At 39.4% G+C, this 15,814-nt stretch overlaps 1 protein-coding gene across 1 annotated transcript in view; it reads left to right on the top strand.

The window, feature by feature from the left end:
- The window catches only part of LOC119798822 (protocadherin Fat 4), a 143,213-nt gene extending 138,250 nt beyond the window's left edge, over positions 1–4,963 (top strand). Inside the window, exon 17 of the mRNA XM_038308451.1 lies at positions 1,762–4,963. Coding sequence (XP_038164379.1) covers positions 1,762–3,674 — 1,913 coding nt within the window. The 3' untranslated portion in view covers positions 3,675–4,963. The remainder of the gene's footprint in view (positions 1–1,761) is intronic.
- The last annotated feature ends 10,851 nt before the right edge of the window (positions 4,964–15,814 follow it).

Below are 15,814 nucleotides of genomic sequence, written 5' to 3'. Positions count from 1 at the left end.
TGGTCGCCTAGTGTTCCTTCAGCAGTTCACAAGCAGCCAGGGCCCCAGGACAACTGGGTGATGGGATGTAGAATGTCCTAGATCCCTGCTCCCTGGTCAACAGCAATGCATTTCTAACTAGTTATCCCCGCTCACCAACTAATTTGAATTACAGCCCATAGGTTCTGATCTTTAGTGTCAGGTTTTCACTAGTTGTAAATTGAAATGATTATAATAAACGTAAACGGTTGCTTATAAAACACCAGTTGGATGTAAATAACCTATAGTTTACAATGTGATTCATTTAGAGGTCCTTCCCAATGTTCTTTGTGCATTTTCAGTTGTCAAAAAATACAGGGGTTCAAGCTGGTGTACACTTTTTTAATAATTGCATATCAACCCATATTACTGCACATTTTACTCTAATACGATCCATCTTCTCCAAGTTATCCGTTAGAATCACAGTGGGGTTGGTGCCTATCTCCAGTAGTCTATGGACAAAAAGCAGGTTACACCCTGAACAGGTTGCCAGTCTGTAGCTGGGCACATTTTGCAGTATTTGCACATTTAAATTGATGTTCAGGCAGTTGTTTTATTCTATTATGTATTTATTTTCACCATGTTTTAATAGAGTGAGTTTGTGTTCAGCGAAAGAGATGCACCAATATATTTTTTATAATCTGATAATGTTACCTGGCCCAAGCATATTGGACAACATCGGATACGGATCCGATTCAGCTATTGAATGAAATAACCACATATCCTGCTATACAAATGGCGGCTTTAGCCCTGACAAACATTATTTTTCAAAAAAGCACATAAAGATGGACGTAAATGTACTTTATATTATTTATGTTTTGAAAAAGATACATTTCTAATAGTGATACACAACAAAACAATATAATTTTAGAAAATGTTGACTTTTGGTGCCAAACATCTTCCCAGCTGTGCTGCTTTTAAATTCAAGATCAGATTTCCTTGAGCATAAGTTTTCAAAAGGTGAAACAGAGGGTTTCCAGGAGGAGGTAATGCAACACAGCAAATTTCAAAGGATTTCAAGAGGAGGGAAAAGGGCTTACGCCATGTACTAATATGGTAAAAATTAGCCATTTGAATGATTTGTTGAGGTCTTTTACGAAGGGACCATTTCAAAACAAACACACTCTCAGCACGCAGACCTGTGGCAGTCTGCCTGTTAACCAGTCTTTACCCCAGTGTGTGTCTGAATATTTGGGTTCTGTTCTATGCTCACTGCTCCTGAGCTAATGAAAAGACACAAATGGATTTAATCTGCAGTGGGATAAATTTAATAAAAAACCTGTTTACATCTGTGAGGCAGTGCTGTTAGGCAACAGGCTGAATTAGACACAAACACATTCATCCAACCCAGATGCATGTCTTGAAGCCATAATGGCCTCAGTGATGGATTCACTGTTATACCACAGTGTATATATATATATATATATATATATATATATATATATATATATATATATATATATATATATATATATATATATATATATATGGTGTGTGTATCCTTTTCTTTTTTCCTTTTTTCACAGGAAGAGCTTTCTATGAAATTTTACCTGTGGTATTGTTTTGTTCTGAGCTTGAACTCATAAGCCATCTAAACAAAATCCCTGTACCTGATTACAGCTCCCAGGTCTAGCTGTTTATGAGGACATTATCCAGGCCAAGGGATTTTCCTTTGGGTCCTCTGTTATATCCTGCTGACTGTTCTTGCAAACTCACCCTTTTCCCTTCTCTATTTTTCTGCAGGTTTTGATGGCTGCTTGGCATACGTCAAGTACAATGGGGAAAATTTGCCATTTACTGGCGAACACAGCCTTGTGACATTAACCAAGACAAGTTCATCTGTAAAGATTGGTTGCAGAGGGCCTAACCTGTGTGAGAGCAGCCCGTGTTCAGATGGCCTGATGTGTATCAACCAGTGGTACACCTATCAGTGTGTCCCACCTGGTGACTGCGCCTCTAATCCCTGCCAGAACCATGGCAGCTGCATGCCTGACTCAAATTCAGGGTTCACCTGTATCTGCTCTGAATTCTACACTGGCAAGACTTGTGAAACTCTGGTGGCCTGTCTAGGTGTGCAGTGCCCTCAGAGTACTGTTTGCACCACAGCCGACAATGGTGGCTTTGTCTGCAGCCTAAGTCCCACAGTAGAGGCCATGGTTCTGCCAATTTGGGCTGTGCCGGCTATTGTTGGCAGCTGTGCCACCATCCTTGCCTTGGTGGTGCTCAGCTTGATCCTGTGTAACCACTGCAAAGACCGCAACAAGACCAAAGTGCCAAAAGAACCTAAGGAGAAGAAACCTAACGAGAAGAAAAAGAAGAAGAAAAAGAAGAAGGGAAGTGAAAATGTTGCATTTGATGATCCAGACAACATCCCACCATATGGAGATGACATGACGGTACGAAAACAACCCGAAGGAAACCCTAAACCCGACATTATTGAGAGGGAGAATCCATACTTGATATACGATGAAACAGACATTCCCCACAACAATGAGACTGTTCCTAGTGCTCCTTGTGCTCCTTGTAACGGACCAGAAGCAGATATTGAGCATTATGACATAGACAATGCCAGCAGCATTGCACCGTCAGATGCAGATATCATCCAACACTACAAGCAGTTCCGCAGCCACACTCCCAAGTTTTCTATCCAGAGACATAGCCCGCTCGGCTTTGCTAGACAGTCTCCGTTACCACTTGGAGCAACAAGCTACACTTACCAGCCTCAATACACACAGGCCCTCAGGTCAACTCCACTAAGCCACTCCCATTCAGCCTGTCCTACCCCCAACCCTCTCTCCAGACATTCCCCAGCTCCATTTACAAAACCGTCTTCCTTCTACCGCAACACTCCCACCAGAGACCTCAACCTGGCTCGCCGTGAAGGCAGCCCACTGGATATGCACAATGACATGTGCCAACCTCCACCTATGTTTAACTATGCCACCCGGCTGGGGAGGCGTAGCAAGAGTCCACAGACAATGGCTGGCCATGGCCACACCTCCAGGCCAGGCAGCCGGCTGAAGCAGCCTATTGAACAGATCCCACTAGAGACAGGGCCTCCAGTGGGGCTGTCAATTGAAGAGGTGGAGAGGCTTAACACACCACGTCCACGCAACCCCAGCATCTGCAGCGCCGACCATGGCCGCTCCAGCTCAGAGGAGGACTGCCGCAGACCCCTATCAAGGGTCCGGAACCCAGCTGATGGTATTCCAGCTCCAGAGTCCTCATCTGAGAGTGATTCACACGACTCCTTCACCTGCTCAGAAATGGAGTATGACAGGGAAAAACCTGTCTCCTATAGCTCCAGAGTTCCAAAGCTGTCACAAGTAAACGAGTCAGATGCTGATGATGAGGACTATGGCGGGAGGCTCAAGCAGAGGCGGTACTCTAGCCGGCGGGCAGAAGGAGGGCCTGGCATTGCCCAGACACCTTCCAGTGAGCAGCACTACACCTTATCCCACAAATTGGGTCAGCAAGCTGGAGGCTTCAACTGGGACAATCTTTTGAACTGGGGGCCTGGCTTTGGACATTATGTTGACGTGTTTAAGGACTTAGCCTCGCTACCTGAGGATGCTGCAGCAAAAGACATTGAAATGAACAGTGGGGATGGCTCTGTAACCATTCTTAATGAAGGAGAAGCTGAGCAATATGTATGAAACTATTTATTACAGTGTTGTAGATTATTGTCATTCTCCATTTGAAAAAAGGAAGATTGTATATTTTGTGAGTACATTAAACTTTTTATTATTACTCAACAGCAAAAGACGACTTTTAATGCAGTAAGGCAGAAAACCGGTGAATGATTTCACTGTTGCCACCTTGGAAGAGTTTACCAGTCTTTTCTATGTTTAAACTATACAAACTGTGCATTCATCTCTTTGAGGCCTCATTACAGTATATCTATCAATACTGGGTGAGTTTAGGAGTAAAACCCTCCCCTGAATTAAATTTGGGAGTTTACATTATCCATCCATCCATCCATTTTCTAACACGCTTATCCCGAGTGGGGTTGCGAGGGGTGCTGGTGCCTATCTCCAGCAGTCATTGGGTGAGAGGCGGGGTACACCCTGGACAGGTCGCCAGTCCATTGCAGGGAGTTTACATTATCTTAATGACATTTTTTTGTTCCATATTACCAATAATGTTTCCCCTCCCAGAAGAAATCGAGTCAAGAGATAAGAGACCGGCTTAATATTGATTCCGAGAAAGCCAATACTGAACGGAATAAAGGAATCTTTCTTAAGGGGTGCATTGTTAGTTTTGTAAAATTAAGTAGATGTGTTAGATCTAGGATTACCTGATGCAGAGCTTCTGAAAAATAAGCACTTATGATGTGTTGTTGCCCAATGATATGATCTCTTTCCGTCCATCTTTGCCTTACTTTGGATCCTCCCTTTAGACTGGCTAAACACTTCAAGAGTGAAAGGTATTAACGTCTGCTGCCTTACAGACATTTAAGGATTCTGTTTCATTGGCCTGAGGAGATGTTATCTTTTCGGGAAAATAGATTTTGCTAAAATATTGCATTAACACTCTCTGACCAGCCAATTGTCTCTCTGGCACTTATGAAAATGAAAATGTTGATCCTGTAAAACATGACCCTAACTAAAACTCATTGAACTTATGTACATTTCTTATTATTTTATGAAAATTCACAGTCATTTGTCACATCAGTGGTGTCCTTGTCTATTATGTTGACATGTATGGTTTCAACATTTTTGTACTGTTTATTAACTTAAATTACTTTAGATGTGTTTTTATGCAAATTTTCATACGCTGAAGTGTTACATTCTTACTTTCGGGGAAAGTAAGGTTGATTACTTATTTTTTACATTTGTTACATTACGTAACATCAGTGTTTTCCACTTTTGATAAACTATAACATGTTGTATGCTTTGTACCTGTAAAAAGCCAATAACAGAATAAAAATGGTATTTATTTAAAAGGAGCTTCTCATTCCTTATTTCTGAGTATCTCATTGAGATGCATGTTGGCGTCTGCAGTTTCTAGAAATAGATAAAAATCATTTGGGAGCTAAGTTATTCTCCATCTGTGCAGGATTTTAAATGATACACAGTCTTAACAAAACATTTAAGAAAGCTTTTTAAGACCTGAATGAAATTGAGCCACATCACTCATAGCCAAACCAAACACGGAATGGACTTCATGACACAGGGCTCCCCATTGCTTTTTACAATTATTTACACATGGTTTATTTAACAGAACCCTTATATTTTATTGTAGCTCGGCGATTTTGAATGTTCATCTGCTCAATAATTTGAGTGTGGCATCCTGAGAGCATAGAGAAGATTGATAGTAAAATTAGAGCAATAAACCACTGAAGCTGAGAAAATAACACTTTCTTGGAGTTAATTGAGAGCCTGGGTCAATGAAAGGGGTGAAAAGACTGAATCTCATTTAGATTGCTCATCTTATTTCTTATTTGTCCTCTACATTTTTTTTATGTCATACAACCAGAACATGCAGAATATTTTTTTTAAAGATTGTTCTATTCATTTAATTAAAAAAACTATTCAATCATTCCCTATGTGTGGGGGAAAAGTAATGCCTCATAGACCCCATGAGGTGATTGTGATAGTATATTGTTACCAACCCATCATCCCATTCATGCAGCGTCTTGGTTATAACTAAAATAAAAAGTTGGTTAAAACACAATCTAAAAGTAGCAAATCATAAAAATCTCAGAGGAACTTTAACAACTGCAATTGAATTGAGACCTGGTTGCATTAACAGGATTATGGGTCATTTCCGTCTGGTATTTAATTTTTAATTTTCTTTGAAATACTGGGCAAGGAAAATATTTATTGATGATTTAGAGTAATTTTTTTTAACAACGAATCATTATTGCTCCCTCGTCCTATGAAATTGCAAAGAAAACATTTTAGATCAACTCTCAGACCTTTTTTTAAAAAAAAAGCTTCTTTATGGATCTTTATAGTATCGGTTTTATTTTAATTTCCTACTTATGACAGAAATACACAGATGAAATCAATTATATATCACAAACTAATCTTAGTTTGTGTTATTATCAAAGGCTAACTCACTGTTTCAATACAAAGCTGTGAACTTAAAAGAACAACATGAGGAAATTGGAGAAAAAATGTACTTCGTACTCCAAGTGGAGACGTTTTTAACATTTTTAAGATTTTGGAACTGTTAACTTTTCATGATGGTAGAGAAAAATAAAATCTTTTTGGTACCTACACAGAATCATATCCCTCTGAGCCATCCACTCCTTTAACATTCTGCTGTAGTGACTTTATGAGAGTCTTTGCTAATAGAATTGCTACTGTACATGTTATTGTAGAACCTGGTCCTTGTTTAGACAGTTTTGTTTAAAAAATATAGCTTAATCTGATCTCTATTTGCATGTTAGAGCAAATAAAAAAAAATACTTTAGGGAAGTGTTTACTTTGATGACTGTCTCTATTTTAGGTATGACTGATAAATAGATATGTAACACAGCCTTATAGGTAGCTATAATTAAGCCTTTACTCAAAAAACTATTGAAAATTAAGATTACTTTTGAGTTATAGAGCTGTATTTGTCTTTATTCCACATCTCCCAGATTTAAGATAAGTGCTAAAATACACAAGTTAGTCTATCTGCGCATAAAGGTTTCAGTTTAAAGAGGAAACTTAGGTCCTAGACAGCACCTACCTCTTTGTAAGAATCTCTGAAGAAATAAAGGACACATACCATAACGCTATCTCAAGTGTACTGTAGCATCCCTCTCTTATAAAATATCAAACTCTCTCACATAAATATACTTCACTCTGTGTCCCTAGCCAAGAACCTTAGCTTCCTCATAGCTCCCAAGGTGCTGTTAGATGCTCACTGTTTTCTCGTGATGATGGGTTAACTGTTGAAGATAAATTTCACTGGAATGTAAAATCACAATGACAAAATTGAGATTACCTTAAAATGCCACTGATATTTTTCCAGATGTGTCATTTGAATTGAGAAAGCTTCCTGGAGAGGTGGCGAAACGTCTTCAAATCTTGGAAACCAAGTCCAGTGGATATTTTTTGAATTTTTACGGAATGACTATGACCTGGATGACTGAGAACCTTCATCAGCATGTGTCATGTAACTGTTATCTTGAGCTAAACTCTTTACAAAGCAAATAATTAAAGAGGTGTAAGGATTTCAGTTTTTTTTTTCAAATATAAGTAGGAAACATAAGAAAATTTAAATGTTTTTAAGTAAATTTACTTATAGCCCATCCTAAATTTTCAATATTTCCTTTTACATTTTAATTATGGATTTTAATTGTAGTGTGTTTTTTAAGGTCCATTGCACAAGTTTAAAAGGTCAAGGTCAACAATTGCATGACATTTAAGTTTTCCTCTTGTTATCACAATTGAATTCTCTGCATGTCTTCACTCATCCGGCTACTTTTTTATTTTATTTTATTTTTTTAATAATTACACAAACTAAAAATGCACCTCAAACCCTGTGACAGACTCCACACAAGAGTAAGAAAATCAAACTTTTGTCCATTGCTAGGAAAAAAGGTGAAATTAGAATGTGATTGTCAATGGAATAGTAGAACAGTTATTAAAGGGGAAGCTGTCCGGAGTTCTTGCTAGAAAGGTAAGTTGTTCCGTTCAAAATAACTTCAATATTTGATATTATTTATATTTCTAACTCTCTTACACAAGAAGAGATTTTGCCTCTGAACAAAATATCTGCAGCTTATAGCAGCAAACTGCTATAATATTTATTTTCTCTTATTTGTGCACAACACTGGTGTCATTTCAACATGGCGCTAATGTCTGCAAAACCTGTGTTATGCTTCTTTGGAGCTGCTTATTAAAAACTGTCCTTTAAGAATAGTGGTATATGTTTGATATGATAGATGTAAGAGAGTTCCATGGTTTGTATGAGAAAGTTTGAGTATACTAATGTTTGTGAGAGGGTTTGGTTGTCATATAAACGTAATTTTAAATTCTGCATCATAGGCAGTTCAAACGTTTTCCTTTCATGAATATGATTTATCCGACAGTTAAATGTTTTGATGTGAAACATTCAAATGTTTCAAATCATGCTGAAACTACTATAGACCTTATTTTATTAAGATCTGTACGTAGCTGGGTTTTGGTTTAGTGTATGAAATGTCTTGCCATATTTAGTCACCTACTCTGTACTTGTCTGTTATAAAAGGCATGTCTGGTTATTCCTGCAGTCTTCCCTGTATGCCTTGTTGTTGCTGATTATCTAAAACTCTGCCATGTGCAGCGGACACCTTGCTTCCATTGTTTTCATTAATAATATATTATTAGGTACCTAAAAGTTATCATATTTATTATGTATAGTTTATATATCTATCTTCCTAAGGAACAATGTTTGATAAATATGCTGATGTCGGTTTACATAGCACATATTTACATATAAAGTCATATATGATTACTGGAAAACTTGTGATGTACCAAATCGACTGCCCTAGAAAATGTATAATTTCGCAAATCTATATAATAACCACTCCCTGAAACAAGTGCAAAAGGAAATGGGTCAGGATTACACTAGTAATGGGAATTAGCACAAAGAATAGGTGAATTTAAATGATCCACTGACCCTCATCCCTCACAGTGCTTCATGTTTTAAATGTTTCTCCTTACAGACACCTTGTAACTACATGACCTCCTCAGCAAGCCACCAAGTGCTTCAAAAGACTAAATCACCACTTCATTTAAGTCAAGTGTCAAGCATCAAAACATGCAGGACCGTGGCTCCTTGAGGTCCAGTGTTGAGAAACTAAAATAAACTTAACAGTTTTCCTCTCAAGAACTGCCACCTCTTCATTTCTATAGGCTTGCAACAGGGGCGTCCATCAACAAAAGGAACATTGTTTGCCTAGTGTGGTAGTGTATAAACCATCCATGAGAACTGAAGGCAATCTATCTTGTTGATTGTCTTTGGGAGCAACATGCTGTCTATCGTTTGATGGGGTGTTACTATTTTCTTTCCCACAAATGCTGCTTTTAGTTGTTTTCCAGACTGCTGCCTGACTTCACCAGCTTGTACGGGAGGTTATGATGTGTTTAAGGATTAATTGCAACATATATCTTTAAGAGAAAACATTTCATGGTACATTATGGGACATGGCCTTAAAGAACTTGGGGCATATGTTATTCCTGTCAGCCAAAATGTGGTTATTTTACTGGGTTGTGAGCTATTTGTGTTAATAATGATATTTAAGTTCCATTTTAAAATGTCAGCTGTGATGTGTTTCCCACTGGTGAGAAGCAGCTTATTCATCTTGAATGAAAGTGTGAAAGAATGAATTAGAGTTTCCCATGATAAAGGAGTGCTGTGCCATTTTTTTTTCCTCTGCTGAGGTTGTCAGAGTCATCAAAGCTTAACTTCTATAGGGATGATTTCCAAACTGACTCAATGGTTTTCTTTGAATTCCTGCAGGCAGGGATCAGGGAGTGTTGCATGGTGGATGCATGCTGCTGTAGTTTGCCGCACTTTTGCCTTGCAGAAATGTAATCCTTAGTTCAAAAACCTGACTGAAGGGCTTTTTGCATTTCGTTCGGAGGTTCTCTCTGGCTTTCCAGAATCATCCAAAACATGACCATCTGATTGGTGATTAAACTGCCCCTTGTATTGCCATGTGACACACTGGCAACAGGTCCATGGCATATCCTGCCTTTTGCGGAAAGTCTGGTGGGGATATGCAAGGTTTAAAAAAGTTTGATAGATGGAAGGTTTAGAATGAAGTTCTCCTTTACCAACACAAAATAAGATACAGTTAATGTAGGTTGAAATCCTTCTCTACCCTCCTGTGAGTTGAGTGTTACTGTCAACCAAACCATGAGATGCAACACTGACTCTGACTCCGAAACCTGCCCCTAAACACTAACCCTGAGCGCTAACACACCCTTTACGCGTTCCCATGGAGGGTCCGCCACATTAAGTGCCATCCCAAAAGCAGAGATGGGAAGTAACGAAGTACAAATACTTCGTTACTGTACTCAAGTAGATTTTTCTTATAACTTTACTTTACTTTACTACTTATTTTTATGGCGACTTTTTACTTTTACTCCTTACATTTTTACACAAATATCTGTACTTTCTACTCCTTACATTTAAAAAAATTGGCTCGTTACTTTAGTTTTGAATCATTTCAATGGAGTTACCGTTATTATTTTTCACGTCATCAATAACAAATTCAATCTAATTGGATGGGAATCTACGTTGCATTTGACGCACCACTACAAGATGAATCGACAGATTTGGTGGTATTCATTCGCGACAAATCATTGCAGCTTGGTGGCGGTGGCGTTAGCATAGTAGTATGGACGACGAGATGATTGAAAATGAACACAACGGAGATCTAGTCCTATTGGCAGACATCCATTTAAAATGTAGGCAGCGGCATGAAAAAAGTGGTTTCTACTTTTACTTTTATACTTTAAGTAAATTTACAAGCCTGTACTTTGTTACTTTTACTTGAGTAAAGAAGTTTAATCAGTACTTTCACTTTTACCAGAGTATTTTTTAACATAAGTATATGTACTTTTACTCAAGTACGGAAAGAGTGTACTTTTGCCATCTCTGCCCAAAGCACGCCAGGGGAACCTACAGCCCTTAAATAGTGAGTGTGCCTCAGTTGCAGGCTTGCTGGAATTCAGCAGCAGGTGTAACATTGGCCTGGTGGCAGAGGAAACATGTTACGCAATATGTATAATATCATAGGTTGGGTATATGATAAAATTTATTTAATTCCAAAATGGAAGGTCCTCTTTGAAATAGTTTAATTTGATCATATATGATTCTTTTAAAGGGGCAATTGTTTAATATTATATTAACCTGTGCCACTGAGCTACAACCACACACGGGGCATCACTGTTTTGCCATAGCAATGACTGCTTTCCTTTTGCGCTGGAGGGAAGACGCCATCCCATTCTCACTTATACCCCCACCTTCCACAGCTGCAAGTGAGACTTCATTGGGAGTGACACCTGATAATGAAGGGTTAGTGCCTATGGGGTGGTTTGGGATTCAGCCGTTTTGTATTTCTAAGTAGCATATTTTTCTCAAATTGAAGTGAGTTTACAGATTAATGTTTACAATATTTTGACCATGTTTAAGTGGACACCGAGTATTGTCTATGAACCTGACTTACCCAACAGTGTCACAAAAAACAATAATACTAGAAATACATTCTTGAACACAAACATTTTAGAGCCCAGTCAGAGTATACATTTTTCCCAGTTTATTAGTAGGGATGTTTTCTGGATAAGCAAACATTTGAAGATTTGCCAAATACACATAGGATGACATTTTTTTTTTTTTAACAGAGAAAAAGCAACAGTGGAGCTTGACTATTTTTGAGAGGCGTTGCAATTTGAGTTTCTTAACATGGGTGATATCTAAGTCCATGTTAATCACCAAAGGGGTTGTCTTTATAATTTACTTTTTATTATCAAAATAACAAAAATAAAAATGCAAAGAACAACTTGAAATATGTGAGTGTGTAAATATTTTTTGGGAATTGGTGAATATTTTGACAATCATTTTAGTTTTGCACTTTAAATGGTATAGATTAAGCCCTTTATGTATAAATCTTGTCATTATAGTTTTGACCTTGTTTCTCTTTCTTCCAGTTATCTCTCCTACTGTCTTTTTTTCATCTCCTATTTTCTCCCATTCTTTCTTTGGCTGTTGATTAATCCTAAAGTTATTCCTCTATTTGGGTGAGTTTTTGGCTTTATTTTTTTTCATACAAGCTCTTTCTTAACTTTTATTGAAAAGTTTAAGGCCAATATCTTTTTTTTCCTTCACAAAATAGGCCAGAAGGATTTTTTTTTCTTCGGGCTTCTCGGTAACCTTCTCAGTAACCTTAAATTTGACTTTTGCTTTTTTGTCCTTTCTTTGAGCAACATTTTGCTTTGATAACTTTACTTGTAAAATAAGTTCACTTTTATGTGCATATTTTTTTGCATAACACTAAGTACTATACAGGAGTGAGCACCAGTCTAGAGAGTCCTATAAATGGACAAATTATTTAAAGAAAATGCTTTGAAGCAAAGGGCTTTTTTTTTTTAGTTCTGCTTTACACAGCCCCTTAAAAACTGGGGTATTCGACCATCTGTTTAACGGTTTTGCTTAAGCAATTATTTAAAATTACGGAACAGTTTTCATTTGCTAGATCAGGGGTCTGCAACCTGCAGCTCCAGAGCCACATCTTTGGCTCACTAGATACATTAAACAGTGTCCTATCTTTTTTGTTTAATTTTCATTTTCTTTATCCAAAAAAAAAGTGGTACTTGGTTATCAATTTAAAGCATGTGGGATACTTCTCATTGATGACTGGGGTTTAACAGCCTTTGCTTTAGTCCTTGAGTTAAAAAAAAGTGGAAGAGACAAAATTAAATGCTATAATTTGTGAGATGTTGGTTCAGAATGTCTGGATTCTGTTCCCTCATTAGTAGAATCCACATATAGATTTTCTGCTAGATAAATAACCTTCAGAATGCTAAATGTGCAAAAGGTACAGCACTAACCTTGTGGAAAATTAGCCAACAGTCTCCTTTTCAGTTTACAAGTGCATTAAGTTGTAAATGTGTTCCTTGATAAGGGTTTTATTTCTGAGTGTTCTCTTGCCAGATTTCCTTTTCAACAACATTAAAGCTTCCATGAGAAGCTGGAGCTGTTTGGAAATGAAAGAGAGCAATAGATGGATGTGAGTCTCTGGTCATGTGAGAGAGGCGATGGGTGTCCTTTCATTTGAAAACTTGCTGTGTAACGTGGTGTCACTGTGCCATTTGACCACAGCTTGGAAGGATTTGAACAGATTCAAGCTGTGGTTGCATAAAGCTTGAGAATATTTACAGAAGTGTATGATGAATGTTCGACTATATTGTCATCTTCAGATATTCGTTTCAAGTGTCACCATGAGTAACTGCTTTGGGATGTTCTGCAAAGGCAGCAGATTTGTTTCAAATCCACATTGAGTTGCTCTGCTTGCTCAGTGACTTTCATTTTGTTTTCTCACACAGGGGATGCTGACTTAAGTGCTCTTTTAGTCAAAGTGTCATTGCCAGTCACTGTGAACTTTAGGTACTGTAGGAGGATTTGCCAACAGTTTTTCTGCTGATTTTAAAACTTTCAGCCCAACTTGAGCGACTTTAAATGTTTGCTCTTGTGACATTATGGTTCTTTCATTTGCTTGCATTCAAGCACAGAACTGCTGTAAATAAGCGATGCTCTTTCTACATGACAGAGCAGAAGACAAAATATATACACTGTTAAAAATTATAAGGAACACATAAACAACAAAATATGACTTTGATTAAATCAAACTTTTGTGAAATCAAACAATCCACTGAGGCAGCAACACCAACTGACAATGTCATGAACGCAGGACAGAAGGACCCAGTATTCAAGGTGAGACAGACAGTAGGATAATTCAAAGCATTTATTTAAAAAATCATAAGCGGAGCTGGAGATCTGCAGTGGCTGCACACCGTCCATTACTGGTTACTGTGGTTTTACAGGTCAGTCCATCTAGGATCTAACTGGAGGGCTGTCAATTAGATGCGACAGGTGCACCCCAGAGTGAACCAGATACTGCACTTCCGAAGGGCAACATGGAGTCCGAGCCAGGTCAGGGAAACAGATCAGAACATGAAGGTTAAGAGGTCCAGGGTGCAAAGCCCAGTCAGGGATAATGAAGAGAACATAAACAGGCTGGTCCTGGGTTCCAGGAGTCCACTGAGAGCTCAGGCAGAAGGTTCAGATGGAAACAGGCAAGCTCAGTAGTTGAGAGGAAGAACAGGTCACGATAGCAGGAACTCGATAGTATGCTAAATACTCGCTCTCTCCACTGAGCCAAGACAGGAACAGGGCACACTCAGTGTATAGGAGACAGAACATGATCAGTATATCAGGAACACAATGAAAAAATAAAAACCTCTCTCACCACTGACCCCCAGAAAACAGAGAACAGGAACTAGAGCTTCAACAACAATCTAAAACTCAACATCAATAATCTGGACCCGATAGCTGGGAATGAGCCGTATATATCAAGAAGCAGGAGGGTGGATTAGAAAAGTGGTAATCGTAAATTGGGCAGAGTTAGGCAGGTGAATGAAATGAGCAATTAGGCCAGCTCTTGGAGCCATGATCATGACAATCAATTTTACATGCTGTTTTTCCAAATGGAATGGACAACAGGTGGAAATTATTGACAATTAGCAAGAAACACCCAATAACGGTGTCATTATCTTGGTAGTGATGGCTGGCTTAATTGCGCATTCCATTCACCTGCCTCATTCTGCCTGGTTGCTTTTTACTGCTCATCTAATCCACCTGTTTCCAGATCCTATTTTTTCTGCCAGTTTTCCAGGCATCAGTTCCAGATTATTCGAGTCGAGTGTGAGACATATCTAGCGTACTCTGTAGTGTTGTTTGACTGCCTGATCCTGACCCTCCTCCGGATTGCTGAGTTTTGGTTTTCCCCTGTTCCAGGGTGTTTCTCCATCTTCCTGTGTTCGGACTGCTGTTTGGACTCTGCCTGTTAGCGAACTTGGTTATGTCCTCTGAGGCCATCTTAGATTATCCCCTACCTCTGCATCTCTCTGATCTTCTGGCCTGGACCCCTGCTTCATTACCTTCTCTGCATTCTGCCTCTGGACCCTTCTGCTCTTCAGCGTCTGCTGACTTCCGCTCTACAGGCTCCACCCTGCTCCTGTATCTCTCTGGGTGGCTTGAGCTGCATGTTGTGCAGAAGTCATCCGACTGGTTCCCACTACTTCCTCTGGACACAGACTGAACTTACAACCAGGTTAACGACTGACATGCTTGTTCCCCATCTGAGCCTAGTGATCACTACCCTAAGTGTCTTTTTCTACAGAGAATCCAGCAAGCCGGTCCCTGCAGATGAGTCACATGATCCAGAGCTTTCAATAAAGCATTTTATCTTTAAACAAACCTGTTCTGTCTACAAGAATTCTGGGTACATTTTCGAAGCCTTGACAAAAGGAGTGGTTCTGCAGGTGGGGACCACAGAGCTCCTCTCATGTCCTATGTTTTCTAGCTGCTGTTTTGGTAACTTTTTAATGTTGGTGGTGTTTTCACACTTGTGGTAGCATGAGATGGATTGTACAACCCACATAAGTGGCTCAGGTAGTGCAGCTCATCCAAGATGGCACATCAGCTGTGGCATGAAGGTTTGCTGTGTCTGTCAGCGTAGTGTCCAAATGCTGGAGGTGGTACCAGAAGACAGGTTAGTACACCAGGAAACATGGGGGAGGCTGTAGGAAAGCAACCAGCCCAGCAGCAGAACTGGTACCTCCCCCTTTGAGCAAGGAGGAACAGGAGGAGCACTGCCTTAGCCCCCAAAATGATGTCCAGCAGGCCACAAATGTACATCTGTCTGCACAGGCGGTTAGAAACCGACTGTATGAGGATGGTATGAGTGGCCGCCATCGACAGATGGGGGTTTGCTTACAGCCCAACACCTTTCAGTACACTTGGCATTTGGCAGAGAACACCAGCAGTGGCAAACTGATAACTGGCACTCAGGTTCACGCTGAGCACATGTGACTGACGTGACAGAGTCTGGAGACACCTTGGAGAGTGATCTGATGCCTGCAACATCCTTCAGCATGACCAGTTTGGCAGTGGGTCAGTAATAGTAAGAGGTGCCATTACTTCTGAGAGCCACACAGCCCTCCATGCGCTTGTCAGAGGTAGCATAACAGCCATTAGGTTTTGAGATGAGATCCTCAGACCCCTTGTGAGAACACATGCTGGTGCCATT

This window comes from Cyprinodon tularosa, unplaced genomic scaffold (genome assembly GCF_016077235.1).
Source record: "Cyprinodon tularosa strain WSP-4 unplaced genomic scaffold, ASM1607723v1 ctg117, whole genome shotgun sequence".
NCBI classification, from domain to species: domain Eukaryota; kingdom Metazoa; phylum Chordata; class Actinopteri; order Cyprinodontiformes; family Cyprinodontidae; genus Cyprinodon; species Cyprinodon tularosa.
Note: the sequence above shows the minus strand (reverse complement) of the source record. Positions and strands in the feature narration are given on the sequence as shown.